This window comes from Sinocyclocheilus anshuiensis, unplaced genomic scaffold (assembly GCF_001515605.1).
Source record: "Sinocyclocheilus anshuiensis isolate Anshui unplaced genomic scaffold, SAMN03320099.WGS_v1.1 scaffold702, whole genome shotgun sequence".
NCBI classification, from domain to species: domain Eukaryota; kingdom Metazoa; phylum Chordata; class Actinopteri; order Cypriniformes; family Cyprinidae; genus Sinocyclocheilus; species Sinocyclocheilus anshuiensis.
The window spans coordinates 3,415,006-3,438,455 of NW_015548184.1; the positions used below are offsets into that span (position 1 = coordinate 3,415,006).

General features: G+C 40.7%; 1 protein-coding gene across 3 annotated transcripts; it reads left to right on the forward strand.

The window, feature by feature from the left end:
• The first annotated feature begins 202 nt into the window (after positions 1–202).
• On the forward strand, positions 203–23,450 carry LOC107704980 (thyroid hormone receptor-associated protein 3-like). 3 transcript variants are annotated; one of them, XM_016508088.1, is made up of 11 exons: positions 203–514; positions 7,084–7,245; positions 10,969–11,802; positions 18,575–19,294; positions 19,446–19,615; positions 19,852–19,963; positions 20,108–20,192; positions 20,942–21,129; positions 22,056–22,227; positions 22,307–22,444; positions 22,588–23,450. In XM_016508088.1, the coding sequence occupies exons 2-11, from the start codon at positions 7,112–7,114 to the stop codon at positions 22,804–22,806; spliced, it is 2,772 nt and encodes a 923-aa protein (XP_016363574.1). In that variant the 5' UTR covers positions 203–514; positions 7,084–7,111; the 3' UTR covers positions 22,807–23,450. The 3 variants fall into 3 exon arrangements, with proteins under 3 accessions (XP_016363574.1, XP_016363575.1, XP_016363577.1); XM_016508089.1 differs by having other exon boundaries at positions 22,310–22,444; XM_016508091.1 differs by lacking the exons at positions 203–514; positions 7,084–7,245 and adding an exon at positions 9,353–9,557.

Consider the following 23,450-nt stretch of genomic DNA (forward strand, 5'->3'; position numbering starts at 1 on the left):
TGCTTAACAATAACAAAAGATCTATGTACATAAATATTCAAAAATAGCGTGCCTGTTCCTTTAACATATCTAAGGGCGTGGCTAGCTTTCAGCGCAGATTTGATTGACAGGGGAATGCAGGGGAGAAACTTGACCCGCGCAGCCTGTAGTATCCACGCTGTATCGCACAGTCCCGTGTCACACCCCCATTCTGCCACTGTGAGCACATAAAGCTGCTTTACATCATTTGACGTGAATAGTTCTCCGTATTCACACGGGTGACTATACAGTTTGGTTAAGACTAAATACGACATGTTTGTCATTTGGAATTAAAATAGGCTAACTACGTTTTGAATGTGGATACTTCAGGTTAAACCAACTGGATATTGCCGTTTTCTCCGTCAGAATGATTTAAATAGCTACTTTAAGTATAACGAATGATTTTTTTCTTTCAAAACGAAAGGAAACTATTTCAGTCACCTGTAACATTTGACAGTAGATGAATATTTTCATCGTGGACTACATCGAATTATAGGTAAGTGTTTTTGTTTAGAAACTTTAATATAATAAAATAAAAGAGTTAAATGGAATAAAAGAGGATAAAAACAAACTAAAAATGTACTCTGGGAACGAGCTACTTCTAAGTTAAGCAGCTTTGTGTCATTTTGTTTAATTCATATGTTTTTGACTGATTATTGATGATGCCAAATTACCACAGTTTCACTGTTGTAAGAATAACGAGTAAAATGCATTTTTCATTATTCCTTTCACTATTCATTAACTGGTAAACATTCATAAGGTTTTTTTAAAATCAGTTTGATATTTTTTGGCATCAGTTAAAATCATTTTCAAAGATGTGAAGCTTTTATTTCTTAATTAAAAATAAATAGACAAACATGCATGATATTACATTTTAAATAGTCTATATGCAATAGTTCTACACCATGTTCCAAATATTTACAAAATACAAATTAAAAACACCAGTTTACAATCAGCAGCATTAATTTGTCCGTTTTTATTCCCTTAGTTGAATTTTTGTGATTCGTTTTCCCTCTTTTGTCCTGAGCATGAATTTAATTATTTAAATGTAGGCCTACCTATTTTTTTAAGTGTTTTATTATAGAATTATAAAATACAGTTCATGAGCACTATACATTATTTGTGGATTTTTAAAGGGGGAATGTTTGATAATGTACAAGAATATTTATTTTAAAGTCTTAAAGGGGTCATATGACGCTGCTAAAAATAACAGTATTTTGTGTATTTGGTGTAATGAAATGTGTTTATGCGGTTTAAGGTTAAAAAAACATTATTTTCCACATACTGTACATTATTGTTTCTCCTCTATGCCCCGCCTTTCTGAAACGCGTCGATTTTTACAAAGTTCATGGGTCTGAAAAAGCGAGGTGTGCTGTGATTGGCCAGCTATCCAGTGCGTTGTGATTGGCCGAATTCCTCAAGCGTGAGACGGATATGTTACGCCCCTTGCTATATTGTGATGATGCCCTGTCCGGCCGGAGCGATGAGACAAAAACATGAAAACCCATTACAAACGAGGCATTCGTTGCATCCAGTGGGGACATAATTATGGATTATAATGACTTATACTGTCTTTTTACTCGTTGTGTTGCATCGCATTGCATTGCATCCGCAAACAACAAGCCCTACTCTACACTGCCCAAAAAACTCGCTTTAAATATATAAAATATAAAAACTCTGGACAGCCAGCATTGTAGTCTACTTTCCCAGGATCAGTAAACAGTCCTCCATAAAATGTGCTGCACACATCCGAATATTTGGGTTGAAGAAATTGAAATCGCATCATATGACCCCTTTAATTAATGATGGATGAGATTGAATGTGTGACACTGTGACACAACATTTTGTCAGTCAGAACTTACATCCTAGTGCCATACCATGTGTTACACATTTGAATAATCTAAAATCTATTCAACCACTGTTTGTGTTTGGATTTGTACATTATGTAAGACTATTGGCTTTGTTAAGCATGTTCTTGGAATCTTGCGATTTGGAAAGTTTGGTCAGCCCACTTTTTAAATAATCAGTTTTGTCAAACAGACTAAAGGAAGCTCTTAGTTATCATTACACAGTAGATCCATTCAGCTATATATTTTATGTAATTCTCATATAAGACTAAAATAGAGAAGACCTTCAACTGATGAGTTCCCTTGTGAAATCAGCAGAGGCTAACAGATGCAGCGATGACAGCAAGATGAGACACAAGTCATCACAAAATGAAAGAGGGCCCAGCATTGGACCAGGCTCAGCATTAATAAAAAACTTAAAAAAAAAAGAAAAAAAAAAAGCTTCCTCTATAAGCAGGGTTTTGGGTCTTATGTCTGTATATACCCACTTATCTTTTCAACCCTATTATTTTCTTTCTTCAGTGAAACACTAAATAAAAATTTAGCAGAAGGTTCACGCTGCTCTTTTCTGTTCAATAAAAGTTAATGTTGAGATGACTTTTCACAACCCAAAGCCACTCCTTTAGAACTGTAGAACACTCAAAATAGAGTCCTCAAATTGTATGATATACTGTCAATTTTGAAGCTTGACAGCCCATAGTTACAATTTGCTTACTATATATGGAAAACAGTGTGAAGATCTACTTTTGTGACCTAAAGAGGATAGAAAATCATGCAGACGTTCTGATGGTGAGAAATGATGACAGGATGTGAATCTCTTTGAGCCTTGAAGCTGCAGCTCATTGCAACCAAAAAGTATAGAGCTTCTCAAGTTCAAGCAATGCACCCATGCTTCATTTATTAATAGAGTTGCTGAAAAGATTGATTCGAAACTCCACAATCAATCAAATGTTTACCTCAGAAGCTGTAGGATCTAAAAAGCATATGTTTTGTACACTTCAAAGAGGTTTTCAAACATCTGTGGAGTCTTTGGAAGAATGTAGCAGTTGCTTTGGCTGTTGATAAGTGTCTCTTTTGCTGCATTGACTAATGCAGATAACAAATGGGATTTTGGTGCTGCTGGTGTTGCATCTGTGGCCTTAATGATAGAGCGGCTGATTGAGTGTTGGGAGCATATTGCGGTCGTGTCAGGTTGCACCATTGTTTACATCAACTTTGCCCCCTTAATCGAACAGGTGAGAAGTTCCTAGTGCAGCTGTCACTTTTGGGAGCCATCTAGATGCGTGTGCATGTGTGATGTTGTAATGACAGCACAAGGGTATGACCACCGGAGATGTTTGACACAGACATTTTTAGCTATCAAATCCTTTTGATTAGGCTACAGACCACACTCCATTCCCATATGGACCAATAGGCACGTAGATGCTTTATTGACCTCCTCAGGAAAATTAAGGATTAGCTAAAGAAGGATTACAAGAAAGCTGCTCTTTATTAATCTATAATACTATGCTTTGAAATGAATCCCACACATTTTCTTAACCCATGTAAAGATGCCTTCATTATCTTAAAAGTGTCATGATCAAACTCCTCCACCGAGTCAATTAGATAGATCTCATTTGCAGAAGGGAAGCTATACTGTATACAGATGAAAGTATCTTGTGACGTGTTATTTTCCTGTTATCTCTATTTTAAGCATCTGAAACTAACTTTGCTAATCTCTAAAGACAGGTGCTGAGAATGAGAAACTGTTGCTGCTGGGTTGTTGAACACCAAGTGTCTTAGTTGACATACTATATGAATACTTGTGACATTCATTTAATGGTTAAACTTCCAAGTATGTTCCCATAGTTCTTCAATATACAGTAAAAGTAAAGTAGCTTAGAAACTTTGCACAGTAAGCCAAACGTCTGGATGTCTGGAGGCTGCAGGAAATTATGGACTGCTGGCCAAAACCAACAAGCAGTCAAAAGGAATAAAAAAAAAAGAGGCTTTGGGTTCATTTCGGTCTGTGTTTTCTAAAACAGCAGCACGGATCTACTCAGACTAGCATGCTATACACAAAAATACCACAATGAATTGTAGCTTAAGCGTTCAGTCTGCAATTTCCTGTGCGCAAAGCTACTTCTGATGAGTCTCAAAAAGGAAAAGCTCCCAAATAACTTTTCTGGAGTGCCGAGGTGAATTGCACGTCATATGTAGGATTACCAAAAAATGGCAGTAAATCTTGAGGCTTGTTTTTCACAAGCAAAGCCAAGAGAAAGTCTAGGATGTCATGGAACACAAAAAGGGCCATTTACACCAAGAATGACAACTATAACGATAACTATAACCATATAGTTAAAGATAAGAGTTAAAGTTAGGAGAAGATAAAAAGAAGAGAATAGTGCAGTCCACACAACAATTACTGTATTACAATAATGACACACAAAAAAACAATATAGTTGGAGTCACTTTCAAAGCATTTTTTCCAGCTGATGAATGATAAAAATATTGACAGCCAATCAGAATCCAGTCGGCTTTTAAGCGCTTGAGCATTGAAAGCTGCAGACATTGTAAGTGCATCATGCACTTAGAATAATCAGAATGTTATCATCTGTTGGTGTGGATGCTAATATAGTTATCGTTCTTGGTGTGAACGGGCCTTAAGGGTCTATTTCTGTGCATCTATTTGAGATCGTTATGTCAGCGGTCCTAATGGATCAGTTAGGTGACAGCTAATTGTTTGCGATGCGTCACCAGTCGCTTTCTGTCCAGATAAAGTAAACAGCTTGAAGGTGTCGCACTTATTAATGAGTGCAAAGATAGCAAATAAATTCAGACTGGATTTGAATCTATGTTTAGTAACTTTAATTAATAGTACTATCTTAAAACCGGTATGATGTCAAGCAGTCGAGGAGCAGCTTATAATATGGATATTTGCAGCCATTGCAGTGAACTCAAAAGCTCTCTCTTTATCGCTGCTGCAAGTTTATTTTGAGCCAGTGCTGTCTCTCTTTGATCACCAGTGTTCCCTATGGTAAAAACCCAAGAGTGAGGCCAGCGAAACAGTTGAGGGCATTTGTGGAGGGTAAAGATAATGGACAATAGACAGAATCACCTTTCAACACCTCTTTAAATACATTGGGAATAAAATTAAAGAGCCAGTAAATCACTCTCGCCTCCATGCTAATGTGGCGTCACTTTACATCTGTCCTGCCAAGCCTGTAGCTTTTCCTCACATTTGTCCTTGTCAGTAGACTCAACACATGCAGTGTGTATATTTAAATCTCGAAAGAAAGTCAGATAATTGAAGCTGAAGTGTGCATTTTTTCAGTGCTAAAAACCTTCTCCTATCGCATTTTAATGTATAAGGAAGACTATAAGTAAAGCCATTTACCCGTGCTTAAATTAGACGCTTTTAAGTGGATTTCCTGGTCATTGTTTTTGCTATTCCTACTGGTACAGAAATTACACACTGCACTAAAATGGCCAATTTTCAACTGGTCAATCGTGACATTCAGAACTTTGATACTTCCTAATAGAGTTCATCAGTGCCTTCCACTTTTCTAGTGGCCTTGGCTTTGGAAATGTTTTTCCCATTCATTTTTCCATATGGAATTTTGTCTTCGTTTAAGATTTATAAGCCATGAATCAAACAACCAGCTATCAGCGAGGTGAATCACAACATTACAAAGACAAAAGATTACAAGACTGTCTACTTAATGGCTTTAATGAGGGAAAAATGACATAATCAAATAAAAGATGACAAACTAATATAAAACTGCTGATTTCAAGAGGTTGATTTTGTATATAGAAACAATGTTATTGCACAGTATGCATATACTAATATACATATAAAGTAGTTTGAGAGTGTATGGAGACTGTCATTCCCATCATGGGCAGATGCTAAAGGAGTTCCCTTTCATGGGAACTTCGAACTGCGTCCTCTAGGGGTCGCTATGGGGAACGCCTCGTTGTGACCCATGTCTGAAGCATACATTGAAAAAACATCAACTCATTGGAACGTTCTCATTAGGGAACGAGACACTGCGTCCTCTAGGTTTCTTGCCATGCTGCGGACGCAAGCTTCAGACGAAGAAGTGAATGATGTGTGCTCCCGGCGCCTATTTATACTATAGTCGCACCGGTAGTGACGTCATGGCTGTCGCCGGCCAACGAGTTGGTGTTTTTTCAATGTATGCTTCAGACACTGGTCACGATGAGGCGTTCCCCATAGCGACCCCTAGAGGACGCAGTGTCTCGTTCCCTACTCAGGGAACCATGGTTACATAAGTAACCTGAGACGATTTCTTTGCAGAATCACAGGAAATGTAGTTTTTACCAGGATTTTTTTGAAAAATTCAACAAAAGCATATACCATCAATTAACAACCTTATAGCTCACAGTAGGTCTGTCATCAAAATGAATTAGATTTTTACTTCTGCAACCCGAGTGTTGTACTGTCTTGCATGGCAACATTTCTCATCGGTAACTGAAACTGGTGCTACTTTCATGTCTCTTGCATCACACTGTAGACTCACACATTTTGTTTTGTACAGCGCAAATGATGCCATCTTACATTTCAGTTATCGACTGTAGTAAAAATCACTTCGGATGTTTACCGTATTAATATTACTCAAATATTGTTGCATTGTTGGCTGATTGCCATAATTATTTTTTTTTCTGGTGGAAGTTTTAAGATAATATATAGGTAGGTAAGAAAATCAAAAACAAAGTCAACTCAAATCAATATTTAGTTGTGTAATAAACAGTATAATGTACAGTTAGCCAGCCATTATCACAAAATAAACAGACTGTAAATTATTATTAAGAATAATGACAGACTGTCTGTTGATGATCCCTCACATAAACATGATCAGCCTTGTAGACTGACATTTATTCCATAATTAATTCCTGATGTGCCTTTAAACAAACCTTTAGTGCTTATTTTTCCAGGTTGTAGCCTGACAAACCGTGATTTAAAGATATGGAAATTTTAATACTGCCCAGCCAAACCATCTTAATGTCCCAGAGAATAAACATCTCAATGTAGATGGATGAGTGGGGATTTACATACAGTTTTTAAAGTAAAGCAAGCCCTTGTAACACTATAAACTCTTTTATAAAAAATCTAGAACAAACATGGTAACAGCTCATAAAACTTTTTAAAAATGTCATTTTTTAATGATTACAACTTTTTTGTAATTTGCTGGTCTGAATGGTTTTCATTTTGTTACAGGCACATATGTGAGAGGCTACAAGCGACAATGTCAAAGACACAGAAATCAAAGTCCAGGTCTCACTCTCGCTCGGCCTCCAGATCAAGATCCCATTCTGATTCCCGCTCCCGTTCCAGATCACAAAGCAGCTCTAGATCTAGATCCAGGAAACGCAGATATTGGTAAGTGTCTATGCTAATTAAATAGAAGCTACTGGCTTTGCAATCATCATGGCATACAAAATATTTTGTAAATGAAAAATTTGATGGTTACCATTAATGCAGCGTACAAAGCAGGTGTGTGCAGATGCTGGATGAAGGAGTTGGTTTCAATTATTAATTTCAGTTTTGAGTCAGACTTTGTACTTTCAAGTTTCAGTCATCACTTTCAGTGACGTGTTGTGGATTTAAATACGTAACAGAATGAATAGGAAAGAAGGGATGTGTTGTAATATAATTTCTAAGAGGAAAAAAACTAATTAAATTATCAGTAATCATTTCCATTTTCCTGACTACTAGGTCATTCATGCAGATTCATTTAGCCTCTTTTGCTGTCTTCCAATCAGGCCCACGGAATTAGCTCACAATTCTGTGTAAATAAACCCAGAAAATGCAAGAAGAAAGATTCCATCTGGGCCTACTTATAATCTTGTGCTTGGTGAACAATGAACATTAGCTACTCATTCTGACCATACTACAAAGTACAAATCTAAACACAATAGGGCTTACTGTGTCTTGACAGATGTGCTTAAGGATTGAGTGGGTTGGCAAACTGTTAACTTCTCACTTTGTTCATAAACACACAATGGAACATTGTAAACATGTGACTCAGCTTCCCCTCCATGACTCGTTTTAAATTAAAATTAATATCCCAGTCTCAGCCGTCTAGCCACAGCTGCCAGGCCAAAGTTATGTAAGGTACACCTCCATACATAAATGAAAGCACCCTGTGCTTTTATACTCCGGCTTCCTCACTTGTTGAAAAGGGGCTGCTCATTCACTGTGATTTTACTCTCCATGTGTTCGTCAGCATTGCATAAAGTCTGATATTTGGGAAGGGCTGTGGCTTTGGAAAGGCTCACCACACTTTCTTATTTCCCGTGCTAAAATTGTACTTCCCTGCACATTCTCATAGGACTGCTGGTTTTGTGCTTACAACACAGTGGAGCCCGTTAGGTAGCCAAATGTAAATTGCCTCTGCCAAAAAACTGCTGCTCTGTATTAGACAAAAACGGATACATATTTGTGGTACTTTGGTTTTTTGTTTTAAATATTTTTGAGGATGCATGATTTTTTTCCCATAAGCATGGATCCTTTTTCCTGTGTGGTTGACAGTGTACTTTGAGGCCAGTCGGAGAGATGTACAATGTTGATTTTTCATGCAAATGGAATCCGTAGAGGGTCAAATCTGATGTCCCTTATTTGTGAGCCTGGCCTCTCACTGCTGACCACAGTTTCAGAGAGATGCCACAGCTGGAAAAAGCTTGATGCATGCATGTCATATGAATGAAGCATAGCTGTATGGTTTTGAATGAAGTCAAACTGTCATAAGGTCATAAGTGGATGAAAATGCAGTCATTTCCAAATTATAAATACCCTGTTTCGGAGAAAGCAAAGTACTAAATAAAAGGGACAGTTTGTCCAAAGTTTGTCCATTTACTCACCCTCATGTCATTCCAAATCTGTATTTCTTTTTTCTTCTGTGGAACATAAAAGAATTGTACTAGTTGCTTTTTCAAGTGCTATTGCAGTTAAAGGTTTCAAGCTTTAAAAAGACGCAAAACTCTATTAAAGTTGTCGATATGACTTTTGCACAGAGGAGATTTCAGGTCTTCTGAAGTCTTATGATAGCTTTGTGTGACAAACAGACCAAAAATTATGTCATTCTGAATTATCTTGTGAGATGTGAGCTACAATATCAAGGTTTTCAGTCAATAATGACTTAAATTTGGTCAGTATCTCACATAAAGCTATCATATGACTTTAGACGACATGCCGTTCAGTGTATGAGTCATATGGATGACTTTTATGTTGCTTTTGTACCCTTTAGAAGATTAAATGCCTCAGTTTCCATTCATTGTAATAACAGGGAAAAGTGCAACCAGTACAATTAAAATGTCTGCTTTTGTGCTTCCCAGAAGACAGAAAATGATATAGGTTTGGAATTACATGAGAGTGACTAAACAATTACTTAAATCAATTTACCTTAACTAGTGGATAAATAGCTTTTCAAATAAGGAAGCTGTTGTAATTGTTACCTTCAGTTAAAGTCTGCTCTCTGTACAAAGCTAATGTGTTGTAACTGGCAGGCTGAGAACCTCCTCTTTGCTTCGTAGAAAAGAGAGTAGAAATCTTTCCAATATGACCCATGTGACTGACTCTTTCCATCCACGCTCACTAGAGGATATGTAAAGTCCCTCTTTCTCACTGTGAGAGTATCATGTTGCTCTGTGCACTACCTTCTTACTCTGTATTCCAATGAAAAAGCACATCAGGTGAGTACAAAACCAGCCGAAACTGTAGATTATTGTTAATGTCATTATGTTTGTAGTTGTTTGTTGGATTGTAATTCGGTTGCAGGGTGCTTCAGTTGGATAATCATTTGCAACACCGTTTCACTTTCCAAATGACAAAAAAATCCACTCTACTAGAATGACAGGTTTTAATACAATGCTAGACATAATTGCATGTCTTCTGTAATTTTTTTGTCTGACACAGTTGACGTGTGCATAATGTTGAAATGTTTCAGTGTCTGTTCATTTCCCAATGAGATTATATTCTATAAATTATACATATTGAATATTCTATAGATCAGAGTGCAATGCACAGTATGAAGTACTTGCATGTGCAAGTTGTTTAGGTGATTTATCAGTGTTTGTGATATGTTAAGGCATGCTGAAATGGACTGCTTTACAGAGAGACCAGAACTATTTAATTTAGATGTGTTCATAGATAGAACAACAGGGCCACCGTGTGGCTAAAGTTGACCTTGCACCCAGAGCTTTTATTTGTAATTGATCATAGCAGCAGTGTATACTACCTGAAATAATTCTATGAAATAGTGTTACACTAATTATTGATCTTAAATCGTAAATCGAAACAATTATAGAAAATATGAAATAAATATTTCTTGTATATTTGTAAAAATTTACTGCTATATTCATTGGCCTTTTTGCTTTAGAAATGAATGTTATCAGTTATTAAAGGGATAGTCAACCTTTTATTGTTGTGGTTGTTCATTTAATAACATTCATTTATTATTATTATTATTATTATTATTATTATTATGCATTCTTTTAAGAGAGTCTTTTTCATACAACTACTGGGCTTTCTAGCTACAAAAAGGATAAAAACACTATAAAAGCATTATAGAAAATTGTTTATTTGTGTGAGGAAGTGGCCCACAAGTCATTATTTACTGTTATTTTGAAAAATTACCTAAAGCATTTAGTTGGACATCAATAAAATGAATGTCATTTGTTCTAAAGTGTCTCATAACCAAATTTCTTGACATTATAACCAAATTACATTTGAATAAAATTTGATTTGAGATCTGCAATGGAGGTAAAGATTAGTAGTGAAAATCTTTGGTCTGTTGTTGTCACGCAGAGGTATCTTGAGGCTCCAGAAGAAGATGTATAAGCTACTTTTATGTTTTGTTTATTTTTTTTTCTCTTTCTCTCTCTCTCGCTCGCTCTCTCTCTCATATCTCTCATAGTTGATCTATGAGATCTCATAGTTGTAAAGAAAAAAATCTAAGTAAAAAAAAATGTAAATTCTTTTGTTGTTTTCCTTGGAAAAACACTATAGCATATAATGATAGCATATAATGTCTCTTTGCGTCATTTTCTATATCCTAAAGAGTTTTGCTGACTCTTGCTGGTTCTTCTTTTTGTTGTCTTCAAGCTCTAGGTCTCGCTCTCGGTCAAGATCCCATTCTCCGTCCCACAGCCGGGAGCGGAACCACACACGGGAGTACCAGAATCAACGTGAGTTTCGAGGCAACCACAGAGGCTTCCGGAGGCCATATTACTTTCGGGGCAGAGGTCAGGGCTTTTTCCGTGGCCGCTTTCAGCGTGGTGGAAGGGGTGGATATAATAACTACCGACCCAAAAACTGGCAGAACTTCCGGCAGCACCATCAGCAGCAACAGCAGCAGCAGTACCACCCCAACAGCCCCAAGAGGGGCCGCTCGCGTTCACGCTCTCCCAAGAAGCAGTCAAAAAGTCCTCAGTCCCGCAGCCATTCCCGTCGCTCTGACAGGTCATCCTCAGGGAGATCGCCACAGTCGCACCACTCTTCCTCCTCCAACTCTGGGTCTGCCAAACGCAGTTGCAAAGAGGACACCTCTGTGCCAGAAGAAACCCACGGAGGAGGAGATGGGGCTCTGGCAGAGCAGGTTGGAGGCTCTCCAGTGGCCAAAGGGAACTCTGATGGAGACAGGGCTGTGGAGAACTGTCAGGTTTTGAGGAACCATGACACTAGTCCTAAAAAGGCAAATCCGCAGGTTTGCTCCACTGTCACTAATGACCAACCAATGGACTCTGCAACTAATGCGACAATTCCTGCTCATAATGCTCCTAATAAAGGTGCCACCACCTGGCAGAGTGTTGAAACTGCACCTTCAAACACCAGCCCCATAAAGAAAAGCCTTACACCAGTTTTCAATGGTTTTGGGCTCTTTACAAATATTGACCAACAGACAGATGATACAATTGCTATCTCCACTGCGTTTTTGAAGTAAGTTTGCTTTCTTTTAATGAAAAACTGTTGCTTATTTGTCAGTTTGTACACATCCTAAAAGTTTGGAATTATAGAAGTCTCTAAGGCTCACCAAGGCTGCATTTATTTGATAAAAAATACAGTAATATTATGAAATATTATTACAATTTAATGTAATTGTTTTCTGTTTAAAAATATTTCAAACTGTATTTTACTTCTGTGATTACAGTTGAATTTTCTGAATTTTCAGCCATTACTCCAGTCTTCAGTGCCGCATGATAATTCAGAGATCATTCTAATACTAATATGCTGATTTGGTGCACAGGAAACATTTCTTATTATTGTCAATGACACACAAATTGATCAAAAGTGACAATATTATTATAAATGACATAAGACGTAATGTTACAAAAGATGCTGTTTATTTGAACTTTTTATTGATCAAAGAATCCAGAAAAAGGAAATAAAAATAAATAAATATTAAAGAAGTTTTCAACGCTGTGTCACACCCCATTGGACTTTTTCATCCCTCATGTGCTCTGTGTGACCTAGTTTCCCTCATGTTTGATTGTGTCATTTAGTTCAGGTGTGTGTCATTAATTATCTTCATTTGCTCCCGTATTTAAAGTGTAGTCTGTCCTGTCTTCCTTTGTCCGGTATTGTTTAATGTTACCCTGTGTGTTAGACCCTCTTCATCGTGTGGATTACCATTAAAAGGATTTGTTGTTATAATCTTCGTGGTGCCTTCGTCTCCCTAACAGTAGTATCGTGACAGAATACCAGACCAAGAAAAAAGAAAGGAATGGAATGGGCGGCGAAATTCTCAATTGTGGCTCGGGAGAGCCACGACCTGGTAACGTTCGCTCTGGGATTTACTCGTCTTGCCATCACGTCCTCATTTGATGATGAGACGCTGAAATCCCTGTTCCGGATCGGGGCAAATTACCATCGCCCCGTGAACCTCCCAGACACCCCTGGACTGAACTGGAGGGAGGCCATGTTTTGGTGTCTGGAGAGCGTCCTACCCCGATCCGGAGCACGACAGGACCCAGAGCCCAGCCCACCATCACCCCGCTGCGCGGAGCAAAAGCCAGAGCCCACCGATGACGGAGAGCCTGAGCCCGCCGCGACTGCATAATGGAGCGACAGAGTTGAGGATCGCCCTGGAGCCAGAGCCTGTGACGTCAGACCAGGTGCGAGAGCCAGCTACAGAGCTCGCCACGGGGGAGATCGCTATCTACAGCAAGAGCGTGGAGGGAAGCTCCGCCCACTGCACCATGGCTGAGGGTGAGCCAAGCTCAGTGGACTATGATCGGGATGTATATGCAGACATGCCCCCTCTTCTCCCGCCTTCGTCTGAACTCTCTGTCTGCCCTGAACTATCTGTCTGCGCTGAACTGTCTATCTGCCTGTGGGACAACGACCATGGAGGTCAACCCCCTGTTACATTCGCTCCCGGTGTTGGGAGTGGCCTTGTGATGTGTGTGGGAAGCACACACTGTTCCTGAGCCCCCTGAGCATCCTGAACTCCCGACCAGCCTCCCTCTCCCACCACCTCTGCACCAGTCCTCACCATTGCCACCGCTGTCTCCTGGCAGCCCCTCTGCTCACCCTCAGCCCATCATCTGTGCGGTGGGATCGCCGCGGGTCTGCCAGTCTCCATCCCTTGTCTCCGCCTCCAGCCTCTAAGTTCAGGACTCCGCCTCGGCCCTTCGACCCAGCGGCTCCGCCATGACTCCTAGCTCCCTCCTCTCCGCCGTGGCCCATCAGTCCACCGGCTCCGCCGGGGTCCCTTGTCCCTCCAGCTCCGCCTTAGTCTGTCGTCGACCATCTGCCGCCTCAGGACTCCACTCCTCCGGCTACACTTCGTCCCTCCATCCCTCTGCCTCTGTCAGGCTCCTCCTTCCCTCTGGCTCCACCTTGGTCCTCTGTCGCTCCGGCTCCACCGCGGCCTTTTTTTTCTCTTTCTCTCTCTCTCGCTCGCTCTCTCTCTCATATCTCTCATAGTTGATCTATGAGATCTCATAGTTGTAAAGAAAAAAATCTAAGTAAAAAAAATGGAAATTCTTTTGTTGTTTTCCTTGGAAAAACACTATAGCATATAATGATAGCATATAATGTCTCTTTGCGTCATTTTCTATATCCTAAAGAGTTTTGCTGACTCTTGCTGGTTCTTCTTTTTGTTGTCTTCAAGCTCTAGGTCTCGCTCTCGGTCAAGATCCCATTCTCCGTCCCACAGCCGGGAGCGGAACCACACACGGGAGTACCAGAATCAACGTGAGTTTCGAGGCAACCACAGAGGCTTCCGGAGGCCATATTACTTTCGGGGCAGAGGTCAGGGCTTTTTCCGTGGCCGCTTTCAGCGTGGTGGAAGGGGTGGATATAATAACTACCGACCCAAAAACTGGCAGAACTTCCGGCAGCACCATCAGCAGCAACAGCAGCAGCAGTACCACCCCAACAGCCCCAAGAGGGGCCGCTCGCGTTCACGCTCTCCCAAGAAGCAGTCAAAAAGTCCTCAGTCCCGCAGCCATTCCCGTCGCTCTGACAGGTCATCCTCAGGGAGATCGCCACAGTCGCACCACTCTTCCTCCTCCAACTCTGGGTCTGCCAAACGCAGTTGCAAAGAGGACACCTCTGTGCCAGAAGAAACCCACGGAGGAGGAGATGGGGCTCTGGCAGAGCAGGTTGGAGGCTCTCCAGTGGCCAAAGGGAACTCTGATGGAGACAGGGCTGTGGAGAACTGTCAGGTTTTGAGGAACCATGACACTAGTCCTAAAAAGGCAAATCCGCAGGTTTGCTCCACTGTCACTAATGACCAACCAATGGACTCTGCAACTAATGCGACAATTCCTGCTCATAATGCTCCTAATAAAGGTGCCACCACCTGGCAGAGTGTTGAAACTGCACCTTCAAACACCAGCCCCATAAAGAAAAGCCTTACACCAGTTTTCAATGGTTTTGGGCTCTTTACAAATATTGACCAACAGACAGATGATACAATTGCTATCTCCACTGCGTTTTTGAAGTAAGTTTGCTTTCTTTTAATGAAAAACTGTTGCTTATTTGTCAGTTTGTACACATCCTAAAAGTTTGGAATTATAGAAGTCTCTAAGGCTCACCAAGGCTGCATTTATTTGATAAAAAATACAGTAATATTATGAAATATTATTACAATTTAATGTAATTGTTTTCTGTTTAAAAATATTTCAAACTGTATTTTACTTCTGTGATTACAGTTGAATTTTCTGAATTTTCAGCCATTACTCCAGTCTTCAGTGCCGCATGATAATTCAGAGATCATTCTAATACTAATATGCTGATTTGGTGCACAGGAAACATTTCTTATTATTGTCAATGACACACAAATTGATCAAAAGTGACAATATTATTATAAATGACATAAGACGTAATGTTACAAAAGATGCTGTTTATTTGAACTTTTTATTGATCAAAGAATCCAGAAAAAGGAAATAAAAATAAATAAATATTAAAGAAGTTTTCAACGCTGTGTCACACCCCATTGGACTTTTTCATCCCTCATGTGCTCTGTGTGACCTAGTTTCCCTCATGTTTGATTGTGTCATTTAGTTCAGGTGTGTGTCATTAATTATCTTCATTTGCTCCCGTATTTAAAGTGTAGTCTGTCCTGTCTTCCTTTGTCCGGTATTGTTTAATGTTACCCTGTGTGTTAGACCCTCTTCATCGTGTGGATTACCATTAAAAGGATTTGTTGTTATAATCTTCGTGGTGCCTTCGTCTCCCTAACAGTAGTATCGTGACAGAATACCAGACCAAGAAAAAAGAAAGGAATGGAATGGGCGGCGAAATTCTCAATTGTGGCTCGGGAGAGCCACGACCTGGTAACGTTCGCTCTGGGATTTACTCGTCTTGCCATCACGTCCTCATTTGATGATGAGACGCTGAAATCCCTGTTCCGGATCGGGGCAAATTACCATCGCCCCGTGAACCTCCCAGACACCCCTGGACTGAACTGGAGGGAGGCCATGTTTTGGTGTCTGGAGAGCGTCCTACCCCGATCCGGAGCACGACAGGACCCAGAGCCCAGCCCACCATCACCCCGCTGCGCGGAGCAAAAGCCAGAGCCCACCGATGACGGAGAGCCTGAGCCCGCCGCGACTGCATAATGGAGCGACAGAGTTGAGGATCGCCCTGGAGCCAGAGCCTGTGACGTCAGACCAGGTGCGAGAGCCAGCTACAGAGCTCGCCACGGGGGAGATCGCTATCTACAGCAAGAGCGTGGAGGGAAGCTCCGCCCACTGCACCATGGCTGAGGGTGAGCCAAGCTCAGTGGACTATGATCGGGATGTATATGCAGACATGCCCCCTCTTCTCCCGCCTTCGTCTGAACTCTCTGTCTGCCCTGAACTATCTGTCTGCGCTGAACTGTCTATCTGCCTGTGGGACAACGACCATGGAGGTCAACCCCCTGTTACATTCGCTCCCGGTGTTGGGAGTGGCCTTGTGATGTGTGTGGGAAGCACACACTGTTCCTGAGCCCCCTGAGCATCCTGAACTCCCGACCAGCCTCCCTCTCCCACCACCTCTGCACCAGTCCTCACCATTGCCACCGCTGTCTCCTGGCAGCCCCTCTGCTCACCCTCAGCCCATCATCTGTGCGGTGGGATCGCCGCGGGTCTGCCAGTCTCCATCCCTTGTCTCCGCCTCCAGCCTCTAAGTTCAGGACTCCGCCTCGGCCCTTCGACCCAGCGGCTCCGCCATGACTCCTAGCTCCCTCCTCTCCGCCGTGGCCCATCAGTCCACCGGCTCCGCCGGGGTCCCTTGTCCCTCCAGCTCCGCCTTAGTCTGTCGTCGACCATCTGCCGCCTCAGGACTCCACTCCTCCGGCTACACTTCGTCCCTCCATCCCTCTGCCTCTGTCAGGCTCCTCCTTCCCTCTGGCTCCACCTTGGTCCTCTGTCGCTCCGGCTCCACCGCGGCCTTCCGGATCCCCGCCTCTGCCTCAGTTGCCGGGGCCATCTGCTCCCTTCCTCCACCATGGCTCCTCCCTCCGTCGGCTCCTCCGTGGGCCACCATCAGGGCTGTGGCCTGGGTCACACCTGGCTCCTCCTGCTCCCTCCTGGCTTCTCCCTGGCTCCTCCCTCCGTCAGCTCAACCCTGGACTTTGGTTGTCATCATCCTCCTCCCGGGTGTCCGTCCTCCACCTGTCTTGTCTGCCTGCCCTTCGCCGTCCCTTGTCACCATCCCTTCTCCACTCCTTGTGTCCTCCTCCTATGTCCCCCTCCGTCCCTCCCTTTGTCCCCACGGCGTGAGGTCGAGCCTTCCGGGAGGGGAGCGGTCTGTCACACCCCATTGGACATTTGTTCTGTTTTCATCCCTCATGTGCTCTGTGTGACCTAGTTTCCCTCATGTTTGATTGTGTCATTTAGTTCAGGTGTGTGTCATTAATTAATCTTCATTTGCTCCCGTATTTAAAGTGTAGTCTGTCCTGTCTTCCTTTGTCCGGTATTGTTTAATGTTACCCTGTGTGTTAGACCCTCTTCATCGTGTGGATTACCATTAAAAGGATTTGTTGTTATAATCTTCGTGGTGCCTTCGTCTCCCTAACAGCAGTATCGTGACAGACTGATAATATTAAGAGCGATCATTAATTGAAAATCATGTGATGCTGAAGACTGGAGTAATGGCTGCTGAAAATTCAGCTTTGCCACCACGGGCATAAATTACATTTTAAAATATTTTAAATTAGAAAATAGTTATTTTAAATTGTAATAATATTTCAAAATATTAAATACAGTTTTTACTGTATTTTTAATCAAATAAATGCAAACTTGCTGAGTGACTTATTTTAAAAACAAAAAAATTGTAGTTATTCCAAACTTTTTACCAATAGTGTATATCATTTCATTATTTATCCTAGGGCTGGGTATTATTGCAGGCTTCCTCATTCGATTCCATTTAGTCTCTGTCTGCTAATGCTGTATATCATAAAGGGCAATTTCAGATTGATTCAAATCAGTAACTCATCTTTTTAAACCATTCATAAAACAAATCATCCCATAAGAGTCATTAATTGCCAGAATCAGGGCTACACTGGATGCATTGTATATTTTTGATTCACTAAATAGGACTGATTCATGAGACTGATTCATAGTAGTCAATTGTTCAAACAAAGCCCTATTTCTGCGCTATTTCTTCCCATTTCTACCCAGCCCTAGATTAATTTGTCTTGTACATACTGTGTTTTAGGCCTTTCAAGCGAATTAAATGACAGATGTTCATCATTTCAATGGATTATATGCATTTGAAATTTGCTTTCTATTTTCTTTTTCTTTTTTACTTTTATTTTAGTCAGTGTAAGAGTGGAAATAACACAATAAATCCTGTGTGTGTGCCAGACAAAAAGTAAGATTGCACAGTTGGGTTTGCGATCTGCCCTTCAAATGCATCAACAGAGCTGTTGGAAGAAAGAGCCAACACACATGAAGTGCTAGATATGCCTTGTTTGCAAATGTCAGCTCACAATCTGTCATTTAGATGTTCTAAAAAGGTCTAAAAGGGTTATATTTGCACTTTGCAAATGGATGAAGTGAAATTTTCCCAGCCTCACACACACTTGTTTACCTCTTTCACAGTGGAAGCCATTCATTTGTGCACGGTAAAATGAACAAATCCATTACAGTTTACGAATAGTTCTGTCAATTTGACTTGGTAGAAGTCCTTGGTCACGTCAAACTGACAACAGATGCGTCTGAGCACGTTATTGAAAATAACAATAAACTGAAAATTTCTTTCTCTCGTTGACTAGATTTCTGGAGGAGCAAAATCTTAAAAAACAGGCCTCTACATGGGACGACAACACACATAAAGGGAAAAGTAATGGAGATATAGTATGTGATAAAGAAAATGGAGAAATGTTTGAAAAGGGCATTGAGTTGTCTCGCACTGTAGATCACGACAACGCAGGAGAGAAGGAGAAATCCAAATCTGCCAAGAGTGGTGATGGTAATAAGTTATCCATAAGCTCCATTAAAAGGGGTTCACGAAATGGCCCGACACTTCTGTGCGAGGATGGCGAGGACGATGATGAAGAAATGGAGATGTCTGATAGGGTGAGGGATATGGAAAATGATCCCTGCAAAAGCAAAGTCATGGTGTCCGCTCGTGAAATGTTCGAGAATCGTATCAGGAGGATGCAGGACATGGCGTGGGATGATGAGCTGGAAGCTCTCCTGCTCTGCCATAAACAGGAAAGAGCAGCGAATTTACTAGCTGCTCTATCTAAGAGAGACCAGCTCAGTGGCATGTTTAAGGATCCCTCACCTGAAAAGCTCTCTAATGTAAAACGAAAGGAGAAAACCACGCTAAGTTCCTCTTCTAAACCCACACTGCTGCCCAGGAGGAGCTCTGAGAACCGTGAGCAAGAGATGTTTGTGGTTATGAACGAGGAATCCCCACAAAGAGCTTCAGTGAAAAGAGGAAGTGAATTCAGTGTGAGGATGGATTATCTAAGTGATGACCTTGCAAGGTAAATTATTTTCGTTTCCCTCCAAGATCTCAGCAAGGACCTTTTGCTTCTACTTGCATCTTCACAAAACTTTGTGCATATGACTGCTTCTGACTATCAGATTTGAATTCTATTTCATTTTGCCTTTCCTAACCGTTGTTGTATTTGACAGGACGTCTGTTTTGAGCAATGAAAGAAGGAATCTTCTGGATTTACTGCATCTCGATAAGAAGGATTTGGAGTTTCAATCTGTCCTTCAGCATCTTCAGGCTCAGCAGTCACCCAAAAGCCCATCTGAGCTGTATGCCCAACACATAGTTTCAATTGTCCATCACATTAAAGGTGACTGAAACTGAGGACTGATGTCTTTTGCAGTCAAGTTTCTGAGGGGGTACACTGTATTCTAAAAATGAAATGTATTCATTTAATAAATATTTTTTAGCTTTTTGTTTTGTTTTGTTTATTCAGGTTTTATTACTTGATGAAATGCTTTATTCATTTATTATATTTAAAAAGTATTTATATTACTAATTCATAATTTAATAAAAAAATATCAATTATTTTTTGTCCGCCCACAGCTCAATATTTTCCTTCCTCTGGATTGACCCTAAATGACCGATTTGCCATGTACCAGAGACGAGCTGCTGAGAAAGAATTCATGAAGCAGAGAAAGAGTCCAGAGATACACAGGTACAAAAATTCAGGGACAACTTCCCAGGCTGCTTTCTCATGCACATATTAGTAATTTATTTGTTTTGACAATTTCTACGGCTCTAAGAAAGGAGGATCGACATTTATCAAAATATTCCTCTCTCCACCTCTTTTTTTTCACAGGAGAATTGATGTTTCTCCCAGTGCTTTTAAGAGGCACTCTCTTCGGTTTGATGAGATGAAAAGCTCCAAGGAAAACAGCTTCAAGGTGACCGAACATTTTGAAATATGACGTATTTTGGAAAAGAATGCTGCTCGAGTGATCCAGCCAGAGCATTCTTAGGCTTCCTTCTCACTCTAAACTCTGTTTCTGATGAGAGATGCATAAAAGTCCAAATGTGAGATGCAAAAAGAGGTGCATTCAGGTTGTTGTGTTGTAAATGCCCCCTCAACGTTTGATGGTAACCTTTTACTATGGGTACAAGCCTTCCTAAGAGGCAAGAAATCAGGGGTCAGAAATGGAAGTGACCAGTTGTTCCCATATCAAATCCATTCAAAGGACTCTAAGCAAAAGTCATAGTAAGTATTCCTCTTCAAAGCCTGCAAAGAAAAAGTGAGGTGTTTAGGCCAAGTAAAAACAACATACTTTCATCAGCACCAATGAAAGTATATCTGCTGTGGTCCTGTAATGTTGCCTCCTGTACTATTTTGTTTTGTTAAATGTCTTTTTTTTTATTTTGGTGAGCAAGTAAGAGGAAATCCAAGTGTTACCTTTGCGGCCTGTTGCCATTTCTGAGAAATACTGTTTAATTAGCCTGTTGAAAGACTGTGTGAAGCCAAAATGCCACTTAAAATGATATTAGAAAAGGTCTCTTCCTCTCATCCATTTGCATGGTTGTTTTAATTCAGCTGTTGCCATGTTTTTCTTTTTGGTCCCGCCCCATGCAATGCTACATGAAGCTACTGGAACGCTGCTAACCCTCATCTGGCCAAAATATCTCTTTCTCCTCACCACAGGTCGATGGTAAAAAATCTAAAGGTGATTCAGTGGACCTTCGGCTGGATATTGAGCGCAGAAAGAAATACTTGAGTGGGGAGAGAGAGCACAGAGAGGAAGAGTATGGAGGAAGAGTATCGAGGGAATCTCCAGGTTCAAGCAAGGAAATATCCACTGAGAAAAACTCAAAGAACCACAAACAACCGAAGTAAGCTGCTGTATAGGCATGTGAGAGTGATCAGAAATAAAGAGGTTCTGCTATGAGTTGTTCAGTTATAGAAAACAGAATTAAGAGAGACTTAAACGGTTGAAGCTGCTGCCATTTTGGTGACTTTTTTGGTGACAAAAATAATAAGCTGACAGTTGTATTTTTGTTTGGGTTTGTTGTGACCTCTCAAGTGAAAAAAATCCTGCCTTGGTGATAATGACTTCTCTAAATGTAGTATTTTGATCAACCAATAAACAATTAGCAATTTCAGATAAAATTTTACTTGCCTCGACATTAAAAGAATGGTTGAGTCAAGTAAAGATTAAGCAAGATGAAACCGTCAAGAAGTCCATCTTGAGCCTCTCAAGAGGCCTTAAAAACATATATAAAAAGGCCTGGAGATGTGTCCACACACATCAGTCTGCAGCGACAAGAAATGAGAGTTGGTGATGTGAGGCAACATAAATGACAGAAATCGTTGGCAGTGCGAATGTTGAGCAGAGTTGAATTTTATACAAATGAGCTGCAATACGATGCAGCGACTTCCAATGGGAGTGGAGCTTACGTGATTTTAACCTCCTGATACCGTCAAGTTTGAATGCCTGCTTGTGCCCAATAGGACAGCCACTTGGTCACCTTCAGCTATTAAATCACTGTCAGTGTGAACGCACCTTTTTGCCTTTCTGGTCAGCTGGATATATGGAATATGTTGGATAAAGGCTGTCAAGTGTTTAAAAAATGTCCTGATTTCCTTCTGGTAAAGATTAATTTATAGTTGGTGGAGAAGCAAATGACCTGATAAAGTCATCTTGCGCATGTTGAAGAACAATAAAAGTTGTTACCTTCAATCCAGTTGATTTTTGAATTGTTAAGACCTGTTAACATTCATGAACAATGTCTGAATCTAATGTTATTTAATTCCTAAGGAAAAACAAGAAGAAACGTGAGCATTCTGAGTCATCTTCCTCATCTTCCTCATCTTCCTTTGTTTACCACGAAGAAGACGCTGAGATCAAGGCAGAAGGTTTCTCCAAAATACAACAGGGGCTTAGAGAGTATGGAGAGCCTGCAGAAAGAGGACGGGCACGAGGAGGCTTTGTACGTTTTGAGTGTATGGAATAACTAAGATGTTTGTTTATTGCTGTGGTACTTAAGGTTGCCATTTGCTGTTTCTCAGCAGCTTAGAATGCGCGGCAGAAGTTGGAACCGAGGACATTTCCATGGAAGCAGTAATGGTGATTCACAGATGAACATGTCAGCAAAGAATGACGACTGGGATCAAGAATACACTCCCAAGAACAAGAAATACTTCCTAGTATGTTGTGATCTTTGTAACACCCATTCTGCTTTCCCTTTCTATTGGAGTTACTAATGGAAAAAATAGTCCCACCTACAACTATATGTTATATAATTGCATCAAGAAGATTCTTGGCAAGTCTGTATTTTTTGTCTTTGCAGCACAGTGAAAGAGATGGTGAAGCTGAGAAGAAGATGATGGACACACGAGGACGTGGTAGCGGTAATGCTCTTCGCGCAAAGGGACGTTTCATCCTCCGGAGGGCCACAAATACCAACACCATCAATAATACGAGCCCTAAATGGGCCCATGATAAATTCCAGACCACTGATGATGATGAGGGCGAACAGCAAGGAGAAGATGTAGAACAGGACCAGTGAGAACAGAGCAGTAACGTTGTTAAGATCCCTCATCATGCTTTAAACACTGCATAAGACTTGTCAGCCTTCACACTTTCAAGAATGGATATAATATTCACATCCATATGCATCTAAAACCTTTTCATAGGAAAGAGGCTTTTTTATTGTATTGCTTTGATTTCCTATTTTCGTGAGGATGCTTTTTGTCAGCTTGGTTGTGTTTTGTGCTTTCTGTGTATCTTTTTTTTTTTTTTTTGTACATGCAAACTCTCAAAAGTTCATAGAAAAATACATAGTATGGAGTTTAAGCAAAGTTATTTAGAGGAGCACATTCATCTAATCATGGCAGACACTGTTAAAGGCAACTTCAAATTTATTTTCTATCCTTAAATCTCTGGAAGAATTAGCACTCCATCTCGAAATCGAGTACCTCCATTGTGAATCCGGTCTCGTTTTTTGCACAAGACTATTAAAACATACAAATGAAACAAACGCAGAACAAAAAGTTAATATCTAAGTAGTGAAAGACTGATTGGATAAGGCAGGCCAGTTGATCAGCTGATATTTGTCCATTTTGAGATTATCATTAACTGATTAAAGGAAGTGTTTATCGCCCCACTTTTTTAGTTTCCAATTTTACTGATAGCTTTGTCTATGGATAGTAA

What these genes read in the sequence shown, in the direction of transcription:
- LOC107704980 (XM_016508088.1), top strand. Translation starts at nt 7,112, where the DNA reads ATGTCAAAGACACAGAAATCAAAGTCCAGGTCTCACTCTCGCTCGGCC. An exon ending in AATTGTCCATCACATTAAAG is followed by an intron (nt 19,616 to 19,851) that starts GTGACTGAAACT and finishes GTCCGCCCACAG; the next exon opens with CTCAATATTTTCCTTCCTCT. An exon ending in CCAAGGAAAACAGCTTCAAG is followed by an intron (nt 20,193 to 20,941) that starts GTGACCGAACAT and finishes TCCTCACCACAG; the next exon opens with GTCGATGGTAAAAAATCTAA.